The 17,769-nt window shown below is 41.8% G+C and overlaps 3 protein-coding genes across 4 annotated transcripts; all 3 read left to right on the top strand.

Annotated features, from left to right (window-relative positions):
* Positions 1-3,038: 3,038 nt before the first annotated feature.
* LOC114444742 (apolipoprotein A-I-like) lies at positions 3,039-5,061 on the top strand. The gene is made up of 4 exons (XM_028419531.1): positions 3,039-3,146; positions 3,661-3,712; positions 3,812-3,956; positions 4,087-5,061. Exons 2-4 carry the CDS (start codon positions 3,670-3,672, stop codon positions 4,688-4,690), a joined length of 792 nt encoding a protein of 263 aa, XP_028275332.1. The 5' UTR covers positions 3,039-3,146; positions 3,661-3,669; the 3' UTR covers positions 4,691-5,061.
* A 1,417-nt stretch (positions 5,062-6,478) lies between these two features.
* Positions 6,479-8,795, top strand: LOC114445097 (T-box transcription factor TBX1-A). The gene is made up of 8 exons (XM_028420053.1): positions 6,479-6,485; positions 6,580-6,754; positions 6,846-6,947; positions 7,085-7,256; positions 7,362-7,517; positions 7,639-7,706; positions 8,115-8,209; positions 8,403-8,795. The coding sequence occupies exons 1-8, from the start codon at positions 6,479-6,481 to the stop codon at positions 8,558-8,560; spliced, it is 933 nt and encodes a 310-aa protein (XP_028275854.1). The 3' UTR covers positions 8,561-8,795.
* A 486-nt stretch (positions 8,796-9,281) lies between these two features.
* Positions 9,282-17,755, top strand: bace1 (beta-secretase 1). 2 transcript variants are annotated; one of them, XM_028419507.1, is made up of 10 exons: positions 9,282-9,571; positions 9,676-10,224; positions 12,339-12,427; positions 12,521-12,737; positions 12,884-13,021; positions 14,022-14,156; positions 14,246-14,347; positions 14,666-14,815; positions 16,157-16,328; positions 16,412-17,755. In XM_028419507.1, the coding sequence occupies exons 2-10, from the start codon at positions 9,874-9,876 to the stop codon at positions 16,648-16,650; spliced, it is 1,593 nt and encodes a 530-aa protein (XP_028275308.1). In that variant the 5' UTR covers positions 9,282-9,571; positions 9,676-9,873; the 3' UTR covers positions 16,651-17,755. The 2 variants fall into 2 exon arrangements, with proteins under 2 accessions (XP_028275308.1, XP_028275307.1); XM_028419506.1 differs by having other exon boundaries at positions 9,282-10,224.
* Positions 17,756-17,769: the final 14 nt, after the last annotated feature.

The raw sequence follows: 17,769 nt of genomic DNA, 5'->3' as shown, positions 1-17,769 counted from the left end.
AGGGTAGGTTTTCTTGCTTTGCTGTCAAGCTGTACAGCCCTCAGGGCGATGCAACCTACAGTGACTCTGAACGACCAGGCCTGTGGTCCAAATATCTGTATTAAGTGGACCCCAGCAGATGTGACATTGCAAAACCCCCACACTACACTTAAATAGACCTGGGTGTATCAGACTGAAGTGGTGTGCGTGTTGAAGTAAATGAGTGAGAGCTCCACACTGTTGCTTACAGCTGAGATAACCTCCCCTGCTGGTCTGTGATCAGTGCTCCATCATGGGGGCAGCTGGAACCGTGATGTGACCTTTGAACCTCAGCCAGTGCCTGATCAGTTGGTTCAGATGATTAAATGGCTGATGAAATATTTATAAGCTTAAAGCAAATACCACATAAGGATGTCTATATCACAACAGATCAAACTGTGCATATCTATTATTTTAGATAATTCTACCCAGTGGTGCTTCTGAAAACTTACTTTGCGCTTTGAGTGTGATTTAGCCTACAATAGCATTGGCTCCATTTAAACTGTTTGTAAAAATGTTTTTTTGGCACAATTTGTTTTCCCACCAGGTGAGAAGAATCAAAAACATTGTCAAACCTGCAACCTCAGCAGCTGTCATGGAGTTCTGAGGTCCTATTGATAGCAGTTATGACCACAGCAATCAAGATAGACGGGCTGATTATGGATGCTGAATCAATGTGGTGCAATGTAAGCAGTCTCAAAGGTTGCTGTTCCAGATAAGAGTCATTCTTCTGGCAAGGCCTGTTTCAGCTCTGAGTCACTGGTATGTAGGACGCTCTTATCTCACTGGCTGGGGCAAGAACCCCAAAGACTACTGTGCAATGACAAGAGGGGCCATGTGCTGTGATGACTTCAGCCTTTTAGTATTAGCTGGAGTGAGAAGAATTAAACTATTTTTTCTCTATTTACCAAACGACTAATCCATTAATGTAGCAATCGTATATTACCTCTTTTACACAATGCATTTCATGTAATGCTGCAGATATTTCACAATGATCTGATGCATCACAGCATTTTTCTCATTGTCTGCTTTTTTATTCTAGTGCTGTCAGACAAATGGTGGAAGCTGATAACAGCCCTTTGAAGGTGGCAGGAGGAGGTGACTCCTCTGTCTTCACAGAGTCATCAGGCTCAGCTTGGCTCCAGTCTGTAAAGAGTGAGTGTAGTCAGAGAATAAGATAGAAGACAGACACTGTGGCGTTAAATCATAAATAACAGAGGCAAATGGAAGTGGGAAAAGACATTGATTCATCAATGTCAGAAACTAAAATGGGCCTACAAAAGACCCCATGCAAAAAATAATAAAATAAAATAAAATAAAAATGAATCCACCTAGTGGACCTAGTAAACCTAGTACTGATGACTTGAATGACTTGATGAAGGTAGGTTCAAAAAGGTAGCCTATGTAATAGATAGAGAGTTATAGAGAAGGCAGGATAATTGTTGGTTTGAAGGTCCTGTTCCATTCCTGAAGCTTGTCACTGAGACATCATGTTCTTCATTGTTTTGCCTGTTTGAACAGCAACAAACCCAGTGCCAACAAGTTACATTTTATTACAGAGAAGACTAAAAAAATCTCTCCAGAAACTTGGCACCTCACACCAAAACAAGCTAGAAGGATAAACAGCACCGAAGGCAACAGAAAAAAAATCACTACTTGATTGACCTGTTCCCTATCTGGCAGCAGACTAAATGTGTGATTTATCACATTAATACATAAATGTGGAACATAATGAGATAGATGTATGTATGATAGATGTATGTATGAAAACCCACCTACTCTCTTTATATTACATAGGTACTCAGATACATATATTGTATTTCAGTTTTGAACATTCAATGAATGTGTTGCAATCACCCAGAGAGAGTAGTATCTGAGAGTCAAGGTAACATGCATCGATCATATTACTGGAACTAGTAGCATCATGTAAGGAACGCAGTGCAGCTGGTCGATGTGGACCACTTCTGATAATGATTAACCTTGCACCTAGTTACCCTACACAATTACACCACTCTGGTAGCACCTAATATTCAGAATGCACTGAGTTAGTGCAAATCAAGACATCATAGTTTTGTGTAGGTGTGTCATATTCGACAAAAGTTGTTAAGATACTCATATATACATGTATAATTACACACAGTCTGCATACTATAAATGGCTTACATCACATGAAGCCACAGTGGCAAAGTCCACCGGTGATAGGACAACAAACAACAGGATGGCACACACCACTCTTTGACCTATTAATCATCACACACATCAGCGACATGTTTTGTTATCTGTAAACCGAGATAAGTTCATTTTGATACTGTCTAGAACGCAGCACGTTCTGTGATGTTGTTAACGTGTGTGCATATGTGTGTTTTTCACATATAGACTGAACGATTTAATGTTAGAGAACTGATTGCAACATGTTGCTGCCTTCTGTTTGTTCTCCCTTGTTTTACTTGGCAAATGTTTGGAAGGACTGCGACTAAATAAAATGGCTTTCTTGTCCTTCCACACTTTACTGTAACAAATGGTAGTGCACTGAAAAACGGGTCTCATTTCACTTCTGATTTTTTCTCTCTATCCATCTTTCCTGTTGTCCTGTAGTCATAAAGTTAAAGATACATTTCCTGTCGTAACCCGCTTTGACTCCTTGTACATATTATTCACACTTTCTATCTAATGTCTCCATCCTCCTGACCTGTCTTCACACAGAGCTGCCGTTCGTTGATGTCAGCCTTTCATGTCTTTTACAACAGGCAAAGAAGCTTGGCCACACAATGAATTAAAAAGGGTTTTATTGGAGCTAATAGCTGTTGTTGTCCTACAAATAATTTAAAAGGTTTGATGAGTTTCTGCTAACACACAGACTGACTTTTCACAGTAACAGTTCTGATTAAAATGGATACAGTGAATCTGTGGCTGAGTCTTGTGTGCTGAGTGATCTCCTCCCAGCAGGTGACCATTGAACCCTCAACCTAGTACCCCTGCTGAGGGAGATGACTGGGGGGTGAGGTCCACCTCCACGGAGACACACGGCTCCACTCCCCCACCCCTCCTCCTGGACTCTTCCCTCATCCTGCCCATATAAAAAGTCTGCTTTCACTGAAGTTGTTCAGTCTCGTCACGAACTCCACCAGGTAAGACAACCAGCTGGAACTTGAGCTGTAGAGTAGGTCAGATGTAAATCTGCTAGGCCTTTCTGTGCTCTGTAAACTGTGGTAAAATTGTGAGTCTCTGTCTAGGTTTTAACTGTCTCTAAGTTGTTACAACATTAGGATAAATCTGTTTTATATCTGTACAGTGCCTCTGTACTCAGTATGCACTTGCTTATTCTACAACTGTGTTTTACTCTCAAACCTCAAACAAGATTATGTTGTAATTCAGAGTTTATCTTCTTAAACTGCTTCTCTAATCTATCCAGATTAGAGGTTCTTTGAATAGACAGCCATATGTTTAGTGTAAAGTAATTTGAGCCAATTCAGGGATGAGTGTGCTGTAAGACATTCCTAATTTTAAGCCTGCTTTATGTGGCTGATTCAAGACTAAGTGGATAAACAGGCTCCTATCTTGTGAACTGTTTTACACCTTAACCATAATACCCAGACTGTAACATGTCTTGTTAATAACAAGCAACCTCTTCTTTCACTCTAGACCACCATCATGAAATTTGTGGCTCTCGCACTCGCCCTTCTGTTGGCTGTCGGTAAGTAGTGAGAGCATTGTTTGTTTGTTTTTTGTTACTGTAGATACATGTACAGCTCAGTGAGTAATTTAACATTTTCTTGTTCTTCTTTCACCTCAGGCTCTCATGCCGCCTCACTGCAGGCCGATGCCCCCTCCCAGCTGGCACACATCCGGTCTGTTGCCGACATGTACATGACTCAGGTGAAGGAAGGTGCCAAGAGAGCTCTGGACCAGCTTGATGACACTCCATACCAGGAGCTTAAGTAAGGCTAGCTTATTCCCATCAGTCAGTTCACCTTTCTGCATCACTGTTGTCAGGTCATCATGAACCCATTGATGTTATTTTACTTGTTTACTAAAAGGTTTGGCTTCCTTGTTCCTGCTTTCTCCTAGGGCCAACCTGGTTCAGCGCCTGGACAACCTGCATGACCAGATCAAGACTCTGCAGGGTTCCCTTTCCCCCATGACTGACAGTGTTGTTTCTACCATCTCTGATGCTACTGCTGACCTCCGTGCCTCTATCGCAAGTGATATTGAAGCCCTGAGAGTTGACCTCGAGCCCAAACGTGAAAAGCTGAGGGAGGTCATTACCAAGCATCTGGAAGAGTACCGCACCCAGTTGGAGCCCATCATCACTGAGTACCAGGCCAAGCACACCCAAGAAATGGAAGCCCTGAGGGCCAAGATGGAGCCTGTTGTGGAGGAGCTTCGTCAGAAGGTGACCACCAATGTGGACGAGACCAGGGCCGCCCTAATGCCCATTGTGGAGTCTGTGCGCACCAAGCTTGTTGAGCGTCTGGAAAACCTGAAGGAGTTGGCATCTCCCTATGTGGAGGAATACAAGGAGCAGCTGAGGCAGGCCTATGGTCAGGCACAGAACGTCAAGGTTGAAGAGCTCACCGCCTTGAGGGAGAAGATTACTCCTTTAGCCGAGGAAATCAAGGCTAAGCTTAATGACATCTTTGGAATCATTGCTCAGTCCTTCAACAAGAGCTAAATCTTTCCTCTCTCTATAACCTCATCTTACCATATTTCTTGATCCATTCCACCTCTTTATCCATTCCCTCTTTCCTCATGAACAAACCAATATTCCAAAATGTAGCTAATGCCTTGCTAAAGAACAAAGCGGTGGGACTTTCCCCTTTTCCCACGCAAACAACTTACTTCATGTGCACATGCTCAAGCACATGCAACCACACACAGACACATACGTACTCAGCACACACATGCTTTATGCTTCACATGCAGTGACCAGCTGTTAGGATGTGCAGGATTTGTATGTGCTTTATGTTAAATCTCTGTGTAACGATGCTTGTCTGATAAAACACGAACTGTGCAATGATGAAATACAGCTCAATAAACCTCTGACTGTTTATACTACTGCTCTGTTTTCGGTTTGTCAATTATATATTACAATATTTAACTGACCTTAAGCATTATACATGTTTTGCTCCATCTGAAGCCCCTGAGGGACACACATCATTTTAAGAGGTCAACATTGATTGAGAAAAACCACATTAATATAATCATTTCTACTTAAGACTGTCTAATGACACGTATAGAGCTGTGATTAATGAGTTGATCAGAGAATCAACTGGCCTATTGACAAACAAAAGATTGGTGTTTTATTAGAGAAAAGCCTTCTCTTCTGCTCTGCATCCCTCAGGCTAGAACCCCTCAACACGCTGCTATCATAGAGCCACATGAGGGTACACACACCACAGATACACATACATACACACTGTTGTTTCTTATAATTAGTGCTACAGTCTATGAAAGCCAGAACAATATATTAAATGGGTTGGAACACATAAAAAATATTGTTACAGAACATAAAGTGTCTTTCAGTTTTAAGTGATACCATTATTATGAAACATTAATGTGACAATCTTTATTTAAACTTTGACCACTGTGCTTTGACAAATACCCACACAGCTAATGCAAACAACACATTCAGCCTGGCACAGAGGGCAAAATGAAAAAAGGAGACTGTGTTTGAATTCCCTGAATTTGCATTTGTTGAGGGCATCAGCAGAAAAGGTTGATCTTTCCACCTGCAAATTATATAAAGATTTTTTAAATATAGGTCATCCTGAAGGGGATTGACCACTGCCAATAAATATGCTCTTGTGCCCATATTTATAAAAACTAAGGTTACAGAATGCTGGCAGGTATAAACAAACGTTTACATCAGTTACTCTGTATTTAATTGTAGGCTTCAGTGAGTGCTGCTTGAATGAAGACCCATGGAATACATAGTTTAGGTGGCAATGCATGCACCTGTGTGTATTTTATAAATATTCTGAAAAGTTACTTTTAAACCAAACCACTGTTTTTAAACATAACAGACTCTCCAATTAGCAAGGTGTTGAAAATCAGCTGTGCTCATCTGTCCACACTGCTGATTGGGATGTTATTAATGTGCTAAAGGTTGGTCAAGACAAACTCTACATAAGGCCTAAGGCTACAAGGAACCCAGAGATTTCTAGAGCCTCCTAAAACATTGTGTGTGTGTGTGTGTAGTGACAATGCTGTTGTCCTCATGCACATAATTGTGTGCAGCTGTGATTAGTGTGTGTCACTGGTACTAAGAATATTGTAATGGATGAGGGCTGCATGGAGGTCCCCTGTGAGAGTCTCCTGGTCTATAAAACCAGCCCATTCCTGGCCACAAACAGTCAATTCAGAGGCTTGGAGAAACATTTTTAAGAGTGACTGGAAAGAAACAAATATTAGTGGAAGGAACAAAACAGCAGCAATTCATTAAATAAACTTGGACAAAAAAATGGATGGTAGGTGTTTTGTACAGAAACTACAGCATGAATATGGGTTGATGATAATATGCAAACATGTTTTTTATCACTAATCTCTTCTTTTCTTTCTCAGGTCTTAAGTTGTCTCAGAGCTGTGAGGTATCTCTGCCCTGGTGCGGGGACAGGGGCTCATTGTCAAGCACCAAGGTCCCCCAAGTCAGTGGGATCAGAGTCCAGCTGGAGATGCAGCCACTTTGGCAGCAGTTTGACCTGCTGGGCACAGAGATGATTGTTACCAAAGCCGGAAGGTGACCCAACCTTCACACTTACAGATATTCTTTGAATACCTTCTCTTTAATTTGTGTGTCTTATATTCATTTACATGTTCACAAACTGCAGGAGGATGTTTCCGACATTCCAGGTGCGAATCTCTGGCATGGATCCTTCTGCTGAATATGTACTGCTCATGGACTTTATCCCTGTTGATGACAAAAGATACAGGTCAGACACAGAATTAGGGGCACATTGCTTAATGTGCAGTAAATACTTTTTGCTAACCTATACAAATGTATTTTAACCCTTGTGCTACACCTTTGTCTGTGCTGGTGTAATTCTCATTTTGCGTGTGTGTGTGTTAGATATGCATTTCACAGCTCATCCTGGTTGGTGGCAGGACGAGCTGATGTCACAGCCCCGAGCAGAATGCATTTCCATCCAGACTCACCTGCTCGTGGAGCTCAGTGGATGAAGCAGACTGTCTCTTTTGACACTCTCAAGCTCACAAATAACCTGCTGGATGACAATGGACATGTCAGTCAAAGTCTTTAATGCAACAGTTTGAATGAAAAGCATGTTTTTTTTTATTTCACTGTTTTTCTATAAGAACATAAAAAGCTATTTTTTCCCTTTTGGCAGATGATCCTGCACTCCATGCATCGCTACCAGCCACGCTTCCATGTTGTTTATGTGGATCCAGGGCCTAATAGTCATTTAAATGCATACAAGAACTTCTGCTCTTTCTCTTTCCCGGAGACACGGTTCATGGCCGTCACTGCTTATCAGAACCATAGGGTAGGAAAAAGAGTTCAATGGGCTACAAAAAACATAGCTGTTTTTTGTTCACACATTAAGCAATAAACCAACTTTAACAGGGAGCTATTTCTTTGCTTACCTAGTTCACGTTCTCTTTCAGATTACTCAGCTAAAAATTGCAAGCAACCCATTTGCCAAAGGCTTCAGGACCACAGACCCACATGCTTGGTGAGTGTCAGTCATTCAACCAGGTCTGAATATGGTTTGATTGTTAAAAAAATAAAATAACTGAAAAAGCTCTCCTGTCAAAAGACCAGTCATTATCATGACAAGATCACAGTGTGTCTCTATCGCTGTTATCAGCTGGTAAATAGTGATAAGCTAGCAGTCTGGATGTTAGCTAATCCTTGACCTTTGTATGCAAAAGGGGGTTCAAACATTGTAGGTTAAAGATCACAGGGTAAAACTGAAGGGGATGCGATAACGGTGTACATGTGTGTTTGCACAGACAGTATAGGTCTGTCTATACCATATATCTATGTGTACGTGACTGTGTAGTGGTGCTGTATGACTACTTACTTGTGTATGTGTTTGTGTATGTGTTTGTTTCTGTGTGTGCATTGTGGGTAATGCAAGCCCCCTCACAGTGTGGTGTCCACCAGAGGGCAGAGCTGAGCCCCTCACCACCAAACCTGGAGAGCAGAGAAGCAGTGGTTTAAAGACTCCAGCCAGTGAGCGCCTTCATGCATTTTATAACATGTCATCTGAATTGCTACAGGTCAAACCACTCTTAGTGGTTTTTCTAGTGTTGACTTTTAGAGCTCCAGTCCTATGAGATTGAATTGTATTACATTTAATAAAAAAAAAACAAACAACAATAACTTTTAGCCTAATGCTAATTTGTACTTTCTTCTACTTCCTCAGGACAGGAAGGCCCAGGCCCAGTGTTGGTAGAGCAGTGTGAGCTGTTCCACCACAGTAAGGTCTCTGTTGGACTGAAGAAAGATGAGAACAGTTTATTATCGCCTGCCTCCTATCTCCATCTCTCTTACTGGGATTGTACAGGGGCCAACCTGTCATAGTGCATAAGTAAAAGGATGATGTTTTACATTGAATTTGACTTCTGTTTGCGTCCTCTTTTGATATCATACAGTTTGTGGTCTGAACTAAAGTTATAGTGTGTTACCTTAAAATCATAATGTCTATTGTTATGACAGCAACCATCAACAACACTGCACAGTGGTGAAGTGTGACAAGGCCGTGACAACACATAGAGTACTGGGTATCTAAATTTCCACTGTGAATAAACAAGTCATGTTATTTTCCAGTAACATTTGTCCAACTGTAATGCATTAATTTGTTGTTTAAAATATAAATAAAACAACATATACTACAGTTTCTGATATTTTCTGTTTTGGAATGTATATAGTGGACTTACGTTATGTGGCACAGGTAGATAACGCAAGAGTCAGGGGCCAAACTTGCATTACACAAAGTGCTGTTTCTCTTGGTTATTTCCCGGAAAAGTATTAAGAAGCGATTAGCCTTCAAAGTAAAGTTTAACTTTAGTCATAATATAAAACGCTTAGTCGTCTTCAAAGAGAATTTAATTCAAATACCTAATGTATGTGTAGTCATTGTGAGCTGTCCTAAAGTGGTCTGGTTTGGTGTGATACAGGAGTAGCCCATGGTCGTCTTTACACCACGGAGCATTGAATTCAGGTTGGAAGTCGTGTCTGATTTTGAAAGTTCATACCGGAAGTCGCCTGGTTTTGTTCGTTGACTTGACAGAGGGGATGCTCGCGCATTCGCAGCTCTGAAGGATGCAGCGGGGTGGATGGAGGAGGAGGAGGAGGTGAAAGACTGGAGGGCGGAGAACAGAATGAACGGGTCAGAAAAGAGGAAGGATGCGGATTACGGTAGCCTGCCGGTCAGCCTGTCTACCGAGGATGGTCGCGGTCGTTTGACATGAAGATGCGCCGAAAAAACGACACGGGCCTGCGGTTTGTTGATACACCGAGCCCGGAGGGAGAGCCTGTAATTTACTCGTCGCCTCAAATTATCAGTGACAGCGAGGATTGCATGGCTTAATTGTGGGTGATTTGATTTCTGCTCTGCACTGATTTGTACTTGCTAGTCAGGCTGTTTGTTGTGGTCTAAAATCGGTTCTTTCTCCGCTGTGTAATTTAATATAAAGAAACCCGAAGTGAAAAGAAAGTGACCTCGTCCGTCTTCGCGTCTGTGGTTCAGCTGCCATCATGGTTTTAGCCGTCATTTTACCATCATCACCACCTGATCTGTTCTCCGGTGCTGCTGCAGACTGGATGTCAAACTGAAGGGAGCGCCATAAAGTCAAAGCCAAACATACCAAAAACACCATTTACCGTGTTTCAGCATGGAGTCGTCGACCCTGCAGCCCCGCTGGTTGACGGGAGTATTTTTATGGACGACATTGTGTTTTCTCAGCGGCGGCCAGTCCGCCCCGAGCTCCTCGGGCCTGCCTCTGGCCATCCGCGTGCCACTGCGGCAAGGCGCTCGCGGGGAGCAAGCACCATCGCTGCCACCTGCTGCCGCAGCAGCGTCAACGTTGAACCGCGGACGCGGCAGCGCGGGTAGGTACCCTGCCCGAAGGCGGAGAGCAGCGGCACCGGGCGGTATCAGCTTCGTGGACATGGTCGACAACCTGCGTGGGAAGTCTGGCCAAGGATACTACGTGGAGATGGCCGTGGGTTCTCCTCCTCAGAAGGTAGAGGTTTTATTCACAAGGTTACTGTATGTTGTCTCATTATAAACCACATCCTATCATCACTTTCTCTATGCTCATACATCTTCCATATGTAAACCAGATTAATTAGAACCAGGTACACACTAAAGTCAATTAGCTTATTCTTTGAGATGAAGGTCAGTATTATATGTGTTATATTTATGTCAGACTATTTAAGTAGGACACACAATTCATGCCTACATCAATTTTGTGATCTTACTATAAATGGAAGAAATTTTGGGATAACATACTTTAGTAATACCTTGACAACATGTGTTTGTAAATATTTAGATTTTAATAATATCAATACACATCCATATAGAAAAGTACTTAAAATATACTGTGATTGTCCAGTACTGTGGATGGGTCTGCAATGACAGATGGCCTGTGTGTGTGAGAGAGAGAGAGAAAGTGGAAGAAAGGCCTGAATGATACAGACAGATAATGGAACCATTAATTCTGCAGAGTGAGGACTGCCAGCTGGGTGCAGCTGTGGTGTACAGGCTGGCACACAGTGGGCGATGGCAGAGGGAACGACAGAGAGAGAAGAGGTGGTAGAAGAGAGTTAGCAATGGAAAGTAAAAGAGATAAGGGCAGTAGAAAGAGAGAGAGGGACGAACGAGTGAGTTTAAGAGATGAAAAACAAAGAAGTGTTTATGACAGAAGAGAGGATAGGGGATGAAGACTGGACTGGGAGCTTCCAGGAAACATAAAGAATGGCTGTGAGAGAGTTCTGGGTAGAGGTGTCACTCTCCCACTGACAGACATTGATACTTGACTGCAGCCCAGGAGCCACTTCTAAAGAGTTAAACACAAACTTTTGATACCCTAGTGATCTAGTGACAGAGGGCTATAGCAACATTAACAACAAACACTGTTGTCACAGTTGGAATTGGAATATGGAGAAGTCCTCATTGGTGCTTGGAAATAAGTGACAACTGATTCACAACACCTACATACTGTCACCCATGACACAAAATGATTGTTTAGATCTCAGTATACTGCTCTCTCTTGACAACACACCAGACCAATTACCAAGAGTTTATTTTAGTAGGTCAGCACGGGCAAAAGAGACTCGAACCTGCAGGATTTTATACATAGGATGAAAAGCCCTACATTTGTTTGGTGGATGCATTGTTGAGGTAATGACTTATTGACTAATGACTAATTTTCAAAAATCTTGCATTCTGTTACGGTAACCACTAGATGACTTCTTCTCCATAGTCAGGGGGGAAGGGCAAATATAATGGCTGGGACAGAAAGGCACTCTGCCAGGAGGACAGAGAGACAGACAGACACAGAGAGAGAGACAGTGCAGGAGGGAAAGACATTAGGTCTCACTGTGTCAGGATTCTGCTGTTAGTATTTGTGTGTGTGTGTGTACAGCCGTGTGGATTACTTTGCATGGAGCCTGGTGACTCAAGATGTGGGTTCATGTGTAAAGGAAACAGATCTATACTGGAGACTCAGCACATTTCTTTCCAAGACAGGAAGACAGATTGTGTAGAGCATTAGGACTGATAGTGGAGGGGATTGTAGCGAAAGTGTGTGTATACCATTGTTGTGGAAGTGTGTGTGTATGTTACAAAAATGTAAAAGGTAGACAAGTCAGGATTTATTTTGGGCTTTCAGGCTAGGCCCTTGAGACCGTAGCACTTCTCTGGATATATAAAGAGCCAATCCATTATTGAAGAGCTTGCTGTGGCTGCCTGTCTGTTGGCCTGTTTCTGTGCCACTATTTGGACTTTTAAATACAGTGATTTAATACAGTATTGAATAATTCTGTTTTTTTTGGTAGAAACCGATCACATATTGTATTTATAGACAGTTGGTATTGTTCTGTTCTGTTTTCTCTGTCTGCCATTGGCCGAATGTGCAAAATATGATACTCATAGAGATGCAGAGGAGGAGATGGGAGAGAGGAGGAGTAAAATGGACAACCTGAGAGGAGGGGAGGGTTAGAGTGGAGAGAAGGGACAGAGAAGGACATTTAGGTCAAGAGGAAGCATCACTGGGCATTAGAGTGAAAGAGGAATGGATACAGAGAAATAATAAACCGCTGTCTGCATTTCTCTCCATTTCCTTGTAATACTTAGTTGAATATCCTGGTGGACACAGGAAGCAGTAACTTTGCTGTTGGGGCAGCTGCTCATCCTTTCCTGCGCAGATACTACCATCGTTCACTGTGAGTAGAAACTTAATCTGTGAGCATGCTGTCAAGAGACATCACAGACATATTTTTATTAAGAGAACTCGTTTTTTTCTGTCCTAATCACAGCTCAAGTTCATACAGAGACCTGGGCAGGAGCGTGTATGTTCCGTACACTCAAGGCCGCTGGGAAGGAGAGCTGGGCACAGACCTGGTGTCTGTCCCCCATGGTCCCAATGCCACTCTGCGTGCCAACATTGCTGCAATCACCCAATCTGATCGCTTTTTCATCAATGGATCTAACTGGGAGGGAATCCTAGGACTTGCCTATGCTGATATAGCACGGGTAAGAAGGTGATATCAATTAATAATAGTCCCAGCAATTATCAGAAAGAAAGCTATTCTCTTCATGTTTATTGCTTAATGCACTAATTGTAGTACTTATTGTAATATAATTTAATATCTAAGAAGCATTTTTCCCTTTTTCTCCAGCCTGACGAGAAATTGGAGCCCTTCTTTGACTCTTTGGTTCGACAGACTTCTGTCCCCAACCTCTTCTCTCTTCAGCTGTGTGGTGCTGGTTTCACTCAAAACTACTCCTTGGGCAGTGCTACTGTTGGTGGCAGCATGGTGAGTCACATACACACACAAATCTTTCAACCTTACCTTTAAGCCACCATTCGATGTTAGCCTATGTTAGCTGGGATAATCTCCAGCCTACTACCACCCTCTACAGCAGCGGTCCCCAACCTTTTTTGCACCACGGACCGGTATCATGTAAAACAATATTTTTACGGACCGGCACAGAAAAAAATATATAAAATAAAAACAAAGTGCATACAATGACAACTCTTATGCTTAATTAGTGGGAGCCTTTGAGCTTTCTCAGCAATGAGGCGGTCCCATCTGGGGATAATGGGAGACAATGACACCCGAAGCGTGTTTCTTATGTCCAGTCCACTCCGTCATTTTGTTTTGGCTGTCATTTATTGCTTCTGTCCTTCTTGTTCACGTTTTCTTCTTTCAAAAAACTCCATGGCTTGTCTTTTAATGCAGGGTGCTTGGTCTTAAGTGCCAAAGCAGTTTTGAAGGCTTCGCCACATGTCACTCAGAGCGGACTTGTGTGAGAATCACCTGTTGCAATAAATCCGTATTTTAAATAGGACTCCTGATATAGTCTTTTAAATGCGGGTTTCTTTTTCTTTGAAGGGGTAGGCTCCTCTTCTTCTGTCCCCTCGTTAGGTCTTTCCCCTTTCCGAAGAAGCTCTCCAAAGACGTTTGTTTTTTATTTATTTTTGCTGCTTTTAGGCTTAATTTTGGGGCCGTATCCCGTGACCGAGTCCAGCGTCTGCAGGTGCTTAAAGGCACAGGCGGATGAATCTGATCGATTTATACATGAAACAGCTTTCAGACTCAGATAATGAATAATATATTTTTTTGCTCAGTCGTTCTGTGCGGCCCGGTACCAAATGACCCACGGACCGGTACCGGTCCCCGGCCCGGTGGTTGGGGACCACTGCTCTACAGGACAACGTGGGTATAGGAAATGGGAGGATGAATTTCTCATTCGGGATTTATAATAGGAAATTCAGGCACAGCTTGTGAAAAAAAATGTTTCCCCTGTTCTTAGATCATTGGAGGAGTGGACCCATCACTTTATGTGGGAGAGATTTGGTACACTCCCATCCGTAGGGAGTGGTACTATGAGGTCATTATTGTGCGTATTGAGGTGAATGGACAGGACCTCAATATGGACTGCAAAGAGGTAAGATGCAATGCTGCAAACAGCAAAAAAATGAGATGATTTAAAGGTTATGGAGGGGATTTATAATGTGTGTGCTTTTTTTTGTGCAGTACAACTACGATAAAAGCATTGTGGACAGTGGAACCACCAACCTGAGGCTGCCTAGAAAAGTCTTCCAGGCTGCAGTCAAAGCTATTGAAGCAGCATCTTCGGTTAGTCGTTAAAATACTGCTACCCATATATCCTTATTATGTGTTTCTCCTTTTTGTTAATTCCGCTTTTTTGGTCATTAGTTATTTGTTAAGCTATCCCATGAAAGCAAGTAATACACTGGAAAAGCTTCATTATATGTATGTACTGCCCTGTCTCCATGGAGTTCAACCTTTTTCTCTCTGTCAACATAATATTAGGAATTCATAAAGGTCCATAACTAAACTGATTTTCTCCCATGCTTTTTTGACAGGCTCCAACCTCCTCATCTGACCCTAGTTTGTAATAAGCAGGAATCCTTCTGACATTCTGTCTTTCAGACTGAACAGTTTCCCTCTGGGTTCTGGCTGGGAGAGCAGCTGGTATGTTGGCAGGCCGACACTACACCCTGGCACATCTTCCCAGTCATCTCCCTCTACCTGATGAGTGAAAACCGCAACCAGTCCTTCAGAATCTCCATTCTACCGCAGGTAGTGACAGGTTGTCATTATGGATCTGAATATTGTTGCATAAAACAAGTGAGATAGTGAAATATATTAAAAAGGATCTGGAGCTACAATGGATTAGATTAGATTAGATTCAACTTTAGTGTTGTGAGGCATGTACACGTCAACAAAATGCAGTTATGTTTAACTTAACTGATGACGTGTCAATTCAATGCAGATAAGGGTAACAAATGATTCTGAATTGGCTGTAGGTTGTTCAAATGAGTGTAAAGGATTCTGTCTGTGTTGGCTCTGTCTGTTAGCCTATGTTAGCTGGGATAATCTCCAGCCTACTACCACCCTCTACAGGACAAAGTGGGTATAGGAAATGGGAGGATGAATTTCTCATTCGGGATTTATATTAGGAAATTCAGGCACAGCTTGTGAAAAAAAATATGATTCATTAAAATCAATTTGCACTCACTGTGAGACAAGGTTAGACAAAGTATATGGCTACATCCTTCAGCTGTCATTTTTGATGTCATCCTCATCAACACAATGTATAGCTAGTAAATGTAATGACAATATAATGGCAATATTGAAAAAGAGTTATATATTTTCTAAAACTCTAAAATAGTAATTTATTTCTTATTCAGAGATGTTCAGACAGACCTTGATAATAGTGAGCTGAATAACATTGAAAAAATGCAAAGACCTGTATATACGGGAGGCCTTGATACTGACACTAAAGCTTGAAAAAAGTTATTACTTTGCTTTTAAAGCAGATTATAATATGTAGAACACTGTAGCCTGTGCAGATTTGCTGTGTATGAAGTAAGCCTTGGAGCACATGTTTATGTGAGAAAATATGTTTACATAGCCATTAAAGTTGGAAGTCTTTAAAAATATGTCTCCCTGAAGATGGCATGACCGCAGTATTGCAGCAGAGAAAATGCAGGAGTTTTGTGGTATATATTTTTATGTTATTTTGGGCTGGAGGAGACCGCAGACCACATTGGAAACAGATGGGGGCCGGGCTTTGTCTGCAGACCGTATTTTGCCTGGATTTATATGCCACATAAGCGTTGGTGGTTCAGTGGTAGAATTCTCGCCTGCCACGCGGGAGGCCCGGGTTCGATTCCCGGCCAATGCATAGTACTTTTTTTTTTAAATCACAGTCTGTGCAGATTGAATGACACCTACAACTGTCACAATTTAGCCATGGTACTCCTTTCATGAGATCACCAGAAATCTGTAATATTCAGTCTGTTGACCAAAATGTGTTAAGAAAATCTCACAGCAATTCATTAAATAATTAAATGTAATATGTGCATTAAACATTCTGTTCATTCCTTTATCCTTTACCTGTTTCTGGTGTCTTTGCAGCAATATCTGCGACCTGTAGAGGATGTGGCCTCTGCTCATGAAGACTGCTATAAGTTTGCTGTGTCCCAATCCAGCACTGGTACAGTGATGGGGGCTGTCATCATGGAAGGCTTCTATGTGGTCTTTGACCGTGAGAAGAAACGCATTGGCTTTGCAGTTAGCACCTGCCATGGTAAGTGGGATAGTATAATATCTGTTATTTTCTTTGTCTTTGAGTAAATACAAATACATATAATCCTACTTTCCAAACTGTAGTGCACGATGAGTTTCGTACAGCATCTGTAGAGGGCCCATTCCATGGCGCTGACCTGGAGGACTGTGGCTACAACATCCCCCAGACAGACGAGTCCACTCTTATGACAATTGCTTACATCATGGCGGGTATCTGCGCTCTTTTCATGCTACCGCTGTGTCTCATGGTCTGCCAGTGGCGCTTTGCACGCTGCCTACACCCACACGGAGACTTTGCTGATGATATATCACTAATAAAATGAAGGCAGAGGTCATGAAGACCTACACTTTAAACACAGGACAGAGATGGGTTCTGATAAAAGGGACTTAAGATGTTAAAATGTTGGTGTTGTTAAAAGAAACTTGGAAAAGAATTTTCAGGAATATGACAAGTATAGAAAATGAGCCTTGCTGCCCTCAAGTTGTTTGTGAGGATAACCAGAGCCATTACTGAACCTGAGGACAAACAAGTGTGCAGGGCTGTCATCAGTACCAACATTGCCTGTTTAAGCAACTATGCAGATCAGCATGGCTAGAAGAACAGATGTGATGAATAAAGGAAAGAAATGTTTTTTTTTAAATATTGTATAAATAAAAAGCAGCGATGGATTGGATTTCAAATCAAACGATTTGTCTCTTCAAACTGCAGCTTTAGTGTATAAACAGTGATTTGGGGAAAGAGAAAACAGATAATTTACAAATGGTTACGGTAATGAAGAAACTCACAACCAGGATGTGAATACAAAACAGGAATCCATCATGCAGATGAGCAGTTTGCTTTGCTGTGACTTGAACATATGAACATGTGGCTAAGTGTGTTTATAGATCTTCTGTTTGTGGCATATGAGTGAATGACAAATTGGATATGTGTGAGCATGCCTGTACTGTATGTGTGCACAGCTGTACTGTAAGTGAAGAGTATACACAGAGGTTTACTGCAAATGAAAATAATACTCATAAAAGGAGAAAATGATACTAGCATCTATGAAATGACACTATATTGCCAGCAAATTCTGCAATGCAAAACAAGTCGGTACACATAAAAGGCTAATGTGATGAAATGTAAGACTGTAACAGCATTTACAGTATAAATCAGTTTTGCTTAGTGTGAAACTGAGACTACTGAACACACTCAATATCAGATGTCACTTTTACTTCTTATACTGATAGCTTAAATTTATCTATTGTACATAAAAATTTGTGCATTCCAGATCTTTTGTTTACGCACACAAAACAGAATGCTTATTCTTGTGAACTACTGCTGCACCATCTGATGATTTGCACATCATATGACATGTTAACAAACCAAGATTTATTAATAGGGCTTCTTTCACAGACACACAAGCAGCCTAACTCACCACATTTTTAATGGGGACCATATA

The sequence above is a fragment of the Parambassis ranga genome, chromosome 13 (genome assembly GCF_900634625.1).
Source record: "Parambassis ranga chromosome 13, fParRan2.1, whole genome shotgun sequence".
NCBI lineage: Eukaryota > Metazoa > Chordata > Actinopteri > Ambassidae > Parambassis > Parambassis ranga.
Note: the sequence above shows the minus strand (reverse complement) of the source record. Positions and strands in the feature narration are given on the sequence as shown.